This window comes from Vicia villosa, linkage group LG2 (genome assembly GCF_029867415.1).
Source record: "Vicia villosa cultivar HV-30 ecotype Madison, WI linkage group LG2, Vvil1.0, whole genome shotgun sequence".
Classification (NCBI taxonomy): domain Eukaryota; kingdom Viridiplantae; phylum Streptophyta; class Magnoliopsida; order Fabales; family Fabaceae; genus Vicia; species Vicia villosa.
Genome location: NC_081181.1, coordinates 142,707,258 through 142,718,756, shown reverse-complemented (window position 1 = coordinate 142,718,756; position 11,499 = coordinate 142,707,258). Strand labels below are relative to the sequence as shown.

Genomic DNA, 11,499 nt, shown 5'->3' with positions numbered 1-11,499 from the left:
GATGAATGATAGAGAAGCACATGGAAGCACGTGAGGAGTACGGAAAATTGGAAACAGCTGGCTTCCATTTCAATTATACCTGAGCAGATTCCTTTTTTTCTTTCTTTTTTTTCTTCTTTTTATCTTTCCCATTCTTTCTTCTTCTGGGTTTCTTCATCCTTTTTCCTTCTTTCTCATCTTACTATGAATTCACGCCGGTTAAAGGGGGATCATGGCCGCCGGGTTCAAAAATTAAGATGCAAAAATTGCCGCCGGAAAAAGGAGTCTTCAATACCTCCTAACGTGACTCGTCATGGTGGTACTGTCGTCGCTCGAACAAAGTCAGGTGGTTTAGAAGGAGGTCGGAGAGCTAAATGAAAATGGTGTTTTAGAGGCGGCGGCGATGGTTGTTTCGATGATGTTTGCAGATATGGGGTTTTAGGTGGTAGAGGCAATAGAGGTGGAGACTGAGTTATAAACAAATCAAGTTGTTTTGACGGTGGTGGTCGTAGTACCGAATAGCGACCGTAGATTGGCGGTGGAGGTACTGAAGGCAAAAATGAAATTGTTTTTGTTGGAGGTTCCGGTGGAGTTGGAATTTTGTTGTCAAGCCCTAAATGTGGTTTTAAAGTTGGATTTGCACAACTCTTGACTCTTACAATAGAACGTTTTGATGATCTGGTCACGTTCGTTTTCGATGGGCACGGAGTCAGGGATGGCGTCGGAGATAGTGCTGGAACTGTCGCCGTTGGAGAAGATGATGAGGCTACTTTTTCTTGAGAAAATGATATTTTTGTCGATGATGTTGTTTTCCTTCCTATCACAACTTCATGGGTTTTTAATTTCTCTTCTGTTTTGAAATCTCTAATTTGATGCTTCAATGGAGAAAGTTTTAGAGTTTCTTCTTTAACAAACTCTGAGGTTGAATCAGAAACCATGAAAAAATCACCTCCATCACTGATTACACATTCTAATTTTTCTATTTTGTTAGTATTTGTGATTTGTTCTAAAAATGGTGTAGAGTGGATATGACATAAATGGCCAATGGTAGAGATGTTTGTTGGTTGCTGTTCAGAAAATTGAAACTGTGAATCCCATGGGTTAGGTGTGGGTTGGTAAGGATGACTGACAGACGAGGATATTTTTTGGTGGTAAAATGGTATCGAATATGCTTGTTGAAAAATATGGGTGTTGATGTGGGTGGAGTTGGGGGTGTGTGCTCTGTGGGGGAATGGGTGCTTGTTCAAGATAATTGTTGTAGCAGTTTGGGTAAACATGAGAATGAGATGGATAAATATATGAATGATCTGATGCCGGTGGATATGGGTTATATGTATGTGGTGAATATCCGTGATTTAAATATAATTTTGGTGATGAAGATGCATGAGTGTAATAAGGTGTAAAAAGTTTCCATGGAAAAGATGGAAATGAAGGTGTGATAGGAGTGGTGTTTATGGTAGGGTGAAATGGGTATGCCATGGGAGGTTTTGGTGTTCAAGAATGAAAACACCAATTGTTAGGATGCAAATTCAAGAACCCTAACAAAGCGACTAAAAACTTTAAAATAAAAGACAATAAAAACTAACTAAGAAAATTAAACTTGATTTAATTTATTTGATACTCTTCAAAGTCTCAAAAGATTACATATATAGTACTCATAGTGGATATTTAACTAGAAGGCCCAAACACTATAAAAAGCCCAATACAAATAAAAGTACTACTAATAAAAGTTAGGCATTAATTTAAATAACTAAACAATTTTCTTCTCTATCATTACCAACCCCTTCAAAAACAACCTTGTCCTCAAGGTTGTAAAAATCTCATTGCTACCTTTCCTGGATCCCAAAGCCTGAAAGAAAAGACTCTGTTAGTGAAACCACATCCAACCGCAAAGTTAGTGTAATCAATGCTCATGTTTCTGTAGACAAAGGACTTGCCATATGTGAATGTGTATTTGCCTTTGTATGTTCGAAGAAACTCCTCAGTCTTGATCTCATTACAATTTCATAGGCCACAATGAAGCTCACTAGGCCTTTTTCATGCATTCCTAAAAACAACCCAAAACAATGGAAAGAGCTTTGTTGATTTATGTTACAATATGTTGATAGAAAAAACTCTTGTCCACACAAGTAAAACACCTGGAAATAAACTTGGCCAAATAGGAAAAAAATTTCACACTCAAAACACTTTGGATCTAAGTTCACCATACACGGCGACCGTTGGCGATGTCGAACCTCTTCTGTTGAAAATAGAGCCTCAAGTACAAGCTTGGATGAAAAACAATATTCAAAGCCACCATAAGTTAAGTCCTTCTTAAGCTTTAGACACGTCATATGCAAAAATAGAATAGCCTTGCACCTCGTGAACCTTGGACTACTTGCCTTTCTCCCAATTTGATATACTGTTTTCTAACTGACTTCAAGACAATGTCATAAATAGTATATAAGCTTAGCCATGGATCATTAATTTTAATAACAAAGAAAGCACCATCAACACTATCACAGAAAGAGACATATAGTAAATCATCATGTTCAAGCTTACTATTAGAATTTGCATAAGCATGGTGAAGCAATTTAACATATTGGCGCATACTAGCAATAAAACCATTTTTGGAAGCCAATAATACTTGAGTAAACTCTATCAGAATTAACACTATGAATGTCCAACCGATGAATATCGAAGAGAACTCAATCCAAGCAAAATAAGTTCTTTTGTTTATCTTCAACCAATAATCAATCTCAAAGGACAATGAGGCTCCCATATGTCCAAGTCTGTGATGTTGGATGAAGCCAATAATTACTTTAATAAGAGAGTGATCTATCTTGGCATCAAGATCGGTTGTTTCTTGGACCACCTTTGCAAATTCAAACATGATAAATTCAGTAGGATTTCCAAGGTTGAAATGTCCCACATGTTCTGCATGCACAAGGTAAACTAGACCCTCCACCAAATAAGAGACATACTGGAAACTCCTTAGTTGCTTCCAATCCCCATGAACTTTCAAAGCCTCATTTCTTAATAAATGAGCAATGAAGTTAGTAATGACACATCTCTCATCTAAGCACATTATGGATCTGTATGTGTTAAAGATCCTAGTAATAGAGGTGAACATCACAAAACATGAAATATCACTATCTATCAGGGACTCACGACAATAAAAAGTTGCAGAAATTTCAAGAAAATGCTTTTCAAAATCCTTTTGGTAAATAGACAAACCTCCACCAATGAAGCTTATACAGTTAACTCCTAGATGCATTGTAAGAAAGTTGCCAACTTCCGAGCCTTTTCCAGAAACATAACTAATTAGGCTTTTGGAAAAATCAACTAAGTGAGAGCAATGAACCATGTGCAGAGAAGCAACAGCTCCCTGAGTTGGAGGCTTAAGCACAATAAAACTTCTAGCAATCACTGCAGGAGCAATTTCTTCTTCCGCCAAACACAGTGCCATTACTTTGTTTATCTTCCTTTTCTTCTTCAATACTTTCTCTTGCTGTTGTTATTGATGAGCTTGGTTCACCGATGGAAAAAAATGCCATTGGAGCGAAACCATTGTTGGTGTAAAATTTGATGTGGCAGTAGGGTTTGAGTAGGTTCGTCCTCATCGTAATGATGGGAGAGATTGCGGAAGCGGAGAAGGATTCGATCGACTGCATCGTAATGACTCATATTTTGTTTCAACTTCTTGTGGTTGTAGATCCTCCCATTCACAGTGGCAATAACGGTTTTGTCTTCGTTGTAAAGAGGTTGATCTCCGGAATTAGGGTCAACAATGGTGTGTTTCAACACCTCTGCAGCGGCAAATATTTTGGCAGCATTTTGATTTGGCATTTCAACAAACAGATGGTGGGTTGGTTGAAGTGGCCGCAGCGAGACTAATACCGTGATTGAATCCAATGGTTCTGGAAGTGGAGACGGCCGTGATTGAATCGATTGCACAAGGAGAAACCCCTTGCGTAAAAGTCCCATACGCTCAGCAGCTTTTGCCTTCTTTCTCTGCTTCTTCAACATATACTTCTTCTTCCGCTTCTCATTTTTAACAGATTGTTTCTTCACCTTAGCAACAACTTCACCACTCACATCATCATCAATTAATAACAAACTATTTAGATATGGTGGTTCTGAAAGCGGAGCGGCAACCAAAATTTGATCGATGGAGAGGTGAATAACCTTGGGCTTGGTCACTACTGAAGAAATTTTTCTCGTTTTACCCTTTTTGAGTGAGATATCATTATCGTCAATAGGACTGTTATCAACGATGGAAATCAAAGGAACAGAAGTTTGTGAATCTAGATCCATATCATCTTCATTATCATTATATTTCCCAAACGACGCCAATTCCATTTCCACTTCGAAATCTGAGATTAAATTGGAAGGAGGAAAATCGTGTTGTTCCGAAACAATCGCAATTGTCGTTTTCATCTGAGATTTTGAAGTTTCAGCAGGTTCCTCTTCCTCATCATATAGATCCGATGATGATGACTCTTCTACGTCCTCTTCAACAGTTTCATAGATTGGATCCATGGACTCCATTGATTCTGTTTCCTCATCAATTATTAGTAAAAGGTTATGCCATTCTGGTTTGAAGTGCCATAGTAGTGCTGTTGTAAATGTATCCCAAGTAGATTTGCGATGAATACGAGACCACCATATCCACCATTCGAGAGCAGAACCTCGCAATGCTCCAACAGCTTTCAAAACCTTCCATGACTCGGGTGTTTCATGCTCCTTGAAAAATTTCTCAAAACAAAGGATCCACCAATATGCATCTTCTTTCCCATCAAACAATAATACTGTCATGAATTCAAGCGGAAGTGAGATCGAAAATGAAAGCACCAATTGTTAAGATGCAAATTCAAGAACCCTAACAAAGCTGCTAAAATCTCTAAAACTACAAGACAAATAAAACTAGGCTAAGAAAATAAAGATAAAACATAACTTTTGATTTCATTGATTGATTTTCAAGTGTCAAAGACACTACATATATATAATAATACTAATGGATAATAAACTAAAGGCCCAATATTAATTAAAGTCTAATTCAACAACATTTAAAGATCCTAAGAACATTCTAGAGAACATTACAAAATATAATACTAATATAAATTCTACTCCTAATTTAATATCTAATTTTTTTTTGACCAAAACAAATCTAGCTTCTTTCATTCAACAAAATAGATTCAATACAAGGAGGTATAAAATTAATGTAACTACGTCGAGCCCAAGAATTGACCGCCTTAGTTAAACAATGAGCAACCATATTCGCTTGACGCCGAACAAACTCTACCTCGAAGTTTGGAAAATTAGATGGTAAAAGTTTAATAGACCGAATAATAGATGAAAACTCGGAGCCTCCAATAGCATTGGATCGGATAGCTTGCACCATCTTTTGCGAATCACTCTCATACACGACACGATCAAAATGATGAACGGATGCTCCTTGGATAGCTTCTTTTAAGGCTATCGCTTCCGCTTCAATAACAGAGACATTACCAACATCCCACGCAACCCCCGCCTGAATAAAATCCCCCAAATTATCACGAAGACACCAACCTCTATTAGTGGTACGATGACTACTATCAAAACCCGCGTCGACGTTACACTTGAGCCAACCCAAGGGAGGGGGAATCCAACAATGCAAGGTAGAAGAGGCAGTCCCATTATCTTGAGGATTTTGTGCCGTAAACCATTCCTGCCACCTGTGAAAAGCTAACCAACCGAGTTTAGAAGCTTCCTCCTTCTCATTATTCCAAATAAAATTATTTCTATTATGCCATAACGTGTCAATCATAATCGCAAAGCGGCCTGCTGTCTTTCTATCAACCTCACTACACACCATCAAAATAAGAGTTTTAATGTCACTATAACGAGTAATAAAAGGAGCGACAATATCATGCAAACCTGCTATTTGCCAACACAATCTTGTTTCAGGACACCCGAAGAAAACGTGCCAATCATCCTCCTCAGGCGCATCGCAGAAAGGACAAGTAGAAGGACAAGGAACATGATGCTGAATAAGGCGTACCCGGGACGGTAAAATACCTGAACAAATTCGCCAAAGAAGGTGTTTCACTCGGGGGGGCCCAAAAATCGACCACAATCCTTTCCAATTATCCTCATGTCGCTGAAAGGCATAACACTTCTTCCTATTCTTCCACACTCTATAACCTGAGCGAACACTATATTGACCGTTCTGCTCTTCCTTCCAAATCAACCTATCTTCGGTAACATCATCCACAAGCGGGACCAAAAGGATCTCCTCCGCCTCTACATGATCAAACAAATCGCGAATCACCCTCATATTCCATTGCTTAACGATAGGAAGTATCAAGTCCTTAACAACCAAATTATACATACCTTGATGTTGTGCCCCTTCACACAACCCTCTAAACTTCCTCGAAGCCAAGGTTCATTCATAACTCCTATTTGGCTACAGTCACCTATACTCCACCTACAACCAATAGTTAGCACTTCCCGGGATTTCCAGATACTCCGCCAAACAAAGCTAGGATTGTAACCAAGAGTAGCATCAAAGAAAGTAGTTTTAGGGAAGTACCTTGCTTTAAAGACTCTGGACACCAACGCTTCCGGGTTGTTCATGAGAAACCAACCTTGCTTTGCAACCATAGCCATATTAAAGGCTCTAAAATCTCTGAATCCGAGGCCTCCCTCATTCTTAGAACAAGCTAGTTTATCCCATGCCATCCACCGAAAACCTTTTCGATTAGTACCCCCACACCACCAAAAAGCATTCAGCATCTTCTCGATATCATTGATAACCGCATCAGGAAGCATATAAATACTCATCATATAAGCCGGAATGGATTGGAGAACTGATTTGATCATGACATCTTTCCCCCCAATAGATAAGGCTCGACCTTTCCAAGAGTTAATTCTTGCCCATATTCAATCTTTGATGAACGCAAAAGTAGCTTTTTTACTCCTACCAATCATAGAAGGCAATCCCAAATACTTCCCCGTTCCGAGAACATGGCGGACTCCCATAACCTTGGCTAGGTCCTCCTGAGCTGGAAAACTAAGATTGCGGCTAAGGAAAACCTCAGATTTATTCAAATTGATCTCCTGGCCTGTTGCTGTAGCATAAGTAGTCAGTATCTCCATAAGATGTGAAACTTCATCTATGTTAGCCCTGCAAAACAAAAAACAATCGTCAGTAAAAAGCAGATGTGACACGCTAGGTGCCCCTCTGCAAATCTGAATCCCATGGGTATCCCCTCTAGCAACAGATCTCTTTATGAGTGTCGAAAGGCCTTCCGATATGAGGATAAACAGGTAAGGCGACAGTGGGTCACCCTGCCTAAGACCTCTTTCGGGTATAATAGGTCCTACCATGTCCGAGTTAACTAGTACAGAACAGTGGACCGAAGTAACGCACATCATAATCCAATGTATCCATCTTCCATAAAAACCCATCCTCAACAACATAGCTCTAAGGAATCCCCAATCAACCCTGTCGTAGGCTTTACTGATATCAATCTTAAGGGCCATATGGGCTCGCCTTCCTTTCGTCAATCTTAATTCTTACTCTATCAGTAGGGGTGTTCGCGGTTTAGTTTGGATCGGTTTTAAGGCAAAAATCCATCCGATCCAAAAATAAATTTACTTGCGGTTTGGTTCGGTTTTGGATGATATGTTAAAAAAAATCCAATCCGATCCGATCCAATTTAATGCGGCTTAATTTGGATCGATTTTTGGATATCCAAATTACAAATTATATTTTTATTAATATTATAAAAATACTACTAAATCATAAATTTGATATAATATATATCATATAGTATATTAAAAGTTAATATTATAAAAAGAAAATGATCGATTATAGTTGAAATAAATGAAATAATAAAAATAAATAGATTAAACTAAGCTAATAGATAAGATAAAAAAAAATAATTATCATATAATAATAAATTTATGTAACATATCATACTAATAAAAAATAAATAAGTACAAAATACATATACATGCGGTTCGGTTTGATTTGGATCGATTTTGAAAAATCAATTCGAAATCTGATCCGAACCGTGCAGTTCTCACAAAACGGCATCCAAACACATCCAATAAATTTTGGTTTTTTGCGGTTTTTGGTTTTTTTGGATCCATTTGCGGTTTTTATTTGGATTGGTTTGGATTTGAACACCCCTATCTATCAGCCAAGCTCCAACATTGAAAAATATAACAGAAATAATTCCATCATCATTATTTACAAACCGTGGACCTCTTATGTTGATATGCAATTTCAGCATTTGGGCTTTCATTCCTCAATGATAAACATGTTATATAAACACCCGAGGTTTACCAATCGTGTTGAATTTATAACTAAATGTACCTTTTCCAAGGATGCTTTCCAGGAATCACTAGTCTTATAACTAATCTAGTAACAAACCCGTGCGTTCGCACGGGTTCTGGTATGAGATGCCTATTTGTTTCAGATGTATATTCTTTAATAGAAAAATGTTTGGTTACCCGCGAAAAAATTATAATGAATGTATAATTAATAAAAAATAATTTGATCAGTAACTTCATGTCCCATTAATAATCAATATTTTGATCAATAACTTCATGTTCCTGTATACAAATATTATTTTTGTTTAGGTATCGTTATCAAAAATATCTGGATCAATATTAAATTTGCGTATATAAAAATATTTAGATCAATAATAGATTTTTCCCGTATACCATTTTTGATAAAAAAAATATTTAGATCACAAATTCCATTTTTTATATAAAAATATTTAAATCAATAATAAATTTTTCCCGTATACAAATATTATTTTTGTTTAGGTATCGTTTAAAAACTATCTGGATCAATACTAAATTTTAGTATATAAAAATATTAAAATCAATAATAGATTTTTCACGTATACCAATTTGTGATAAAAAAATTTAGATCATAAATACCATTTTTTGTATATGAAAATATTTAGATCAATAATAGATTTTTCCTGTATACAAATTTTATTTTTGTTTAGGTATCGTTTATAAAAATATCTGCATCAATAGTAAATTTTCGTATATAAAATAATATTATTTTGTATACAACATATATTATTAAGATGAATGAGTAGTAATTATATACAATATTTTGAAATATAAAATTTTAAATTAAGCATCTACTATACTTTTATTATCATATTTTTAAATAGTAAACTTAATGTTGTAAAAGGGTTTTAGAAAGAATTTACATAAATTTAGATTTTATTATTAATTTAAATTTTAATATTATGAATTATATTTAATTTGTAATAAGAATATTCTTAATTGTAATTAATGTATTATATCTTTGGGTTAATACCATTTTACCCCTGCCATATAGACGAGTTTTAGTTTACCCCTTTTAATTTTTTTTTTTTGGTAAAAACACGCTTATCATTTCAAGATTCCGTTTGTTTAGACTTTGGAGGAAAATGACACACACCCAATACATATGTCGCTTGCTGATTGGACTTTTTTTTTTTTTTAAATGCAAATATGCTGACGTGGAATTATGTTTCTTATTTTTAATCCATGCAAATATGCTGACGTGGAATTATATTTTTTATTTTTAATTATTTTTAATCTACATAACATTTATTTTCTTTTTTATTTATTTTTATTTTCTTAACTTTTATTAATTTATTATAGTTAAAATATTAAAATGTAAAATAACTAATAAACTTTAAAACATTTGTCTCCGGTGGGACTTGGACCAGTTAGATTGCACAATACTCCAACGAACTTTCCATTATGCTAAGACTATTTTCTTGTCAAATTACTACACACAATATATATTTTATGAGAAATGCTATTCTTACACCAAATCATACACCTATACCGTATGTACTAACGTCACTATTCATGTACGGACGGTATTGTTCATGTACGGACGAATACTATTCATGTACGGACGCTTATTTTTAATACCTGAACGTGCATTAACCAACTTCATTACTGCATTAACCAAGTTTTTACACTGCATTAACCAAGTTTGATGACTGTTAAAAAATATTTTTAATACCTGGATGTTACATTAACCAACTTTATTACTGAATTGACCAAATTTTTACACTGTATTAACCAAGTTTGGTGACTGCTAAAAATTATTTTTAATACTTGGATGTTGCATTAACCAACTTCATTACTGCATTAACCAAGTTTTTACACTGCATTAACCAAATTTAGTGACTACTGTAAAATACTATTGAGTGTAAGTATTAGTGTAACAATTGGGTGTATGAATAGCATTACTCATATTCTATAGCACCTTTATCATATGCCTTACATATTACTGCTACTATTACTTATTTATTTATGGGTTATAAGTTATTAATAAATGAAACTATATAATTGATTTATATATATATATATATATATATATATATATATATATATATATATATATATATATATATATATATATATATATAGAGGAGAGATCAAATTACACCCGAAGAGTTACACCACGAGTTACACTCGTTCAATAACTACATCTCGAATTAATATTTTTTAAATTCAACCGTTGGATTGAAACATAATATCATATAGATCATACCTATAAAGTTTGAGCTTAATCTATAATGATTTACTTTGTCATTGAATTACATCAAAATTAACGTTATATGAAAGCTCATTTTGACGTTAATCTTTAGATATCTTGATGATATAGTAAATCATTATAGATTAAGCTCAAACTTTATAGGCATGATCTATATGATATTATGTTTCAATCCAACGGTTGATTTTAAAAAAAATTAATTCGAGATGTAGTTATTGAACGAGTGTAACTCGTGGTGTAACTCTTCGGGTGTAATTTGATCCCTCCTCATATATATATATATATATATATATATATATATATATATATATATATATATATATATATATATATATTGATTTGTTGATTTAATAAACTGGATTGGTTTCTCTTTCTAAGATACTTAATATTTATTTTAAATCAACATAGAAAGAGAAACCAATCCAAATCAACAAATCAAAATTTAATGGTCGTGATTCATTATTCTCATTTCTCATAATAACAAAGTATTTTCTCATAATGGTCGTGATTCATATATATATATATATATATATATATATATATATATATATATATATATATATATATATATATATATATATATATATATAGGGCATACCATATGAGAATGACTTTTTTATATGAGAATGAATCTGAACCATTGGATTTTAAAATAAAAGGTGAAGATTATGGGTGAATCTTTTTTTTCTCTCTCCTACATTTTGAAATAAATGATGCAGGAGAGAGGAAAAAAAAAACTCACCCATAATCTTCACCATTTATTTTAAAATCTAATGGTTCAGATTCATTCTCACATTCTCATATAAAAAAGTCATTCTCATATGATATGCCCTATATATATATATATATATATATATATATATATATATATATATATATATATATATATATATATATATATATGGGACGACTCAAGTGAGAACACTTGGTTATTATGAGAAATGAGAATAATGAATCACGACCATTAAATT

The 11,499-nt window shown here is 34.0% G+C and overlaps 1 protein-coding gene across 1 annotated transcript; it reads right to left on the bottom strand.

The window, feature by feature from the left end:
- Positions 1-290: 290 nt before the first annotated feature.
- On the bottom strand, positions 291-917 carry LOC131650200 (formin-like protein 3). Its single transcript, XM_058919919.1, has one exon. It carries the CDS (start codon positions 915-917, stop codon positions 291-293), a length of 627 nt encoding a protein of 208 aa, XP_058775902.1.
- Positions 918-11,499: the final 10,582 nt, after the last annotated feature.

Coding starts and splice junctions, on each gene's coding strand:
- LOC131650200 (XM_058919919.1), bottom strand. CDS start 917: ATGGTTTCTGATTCAACCTCAGAGTTTGTTAAAGAAGAAACTCTAAAA.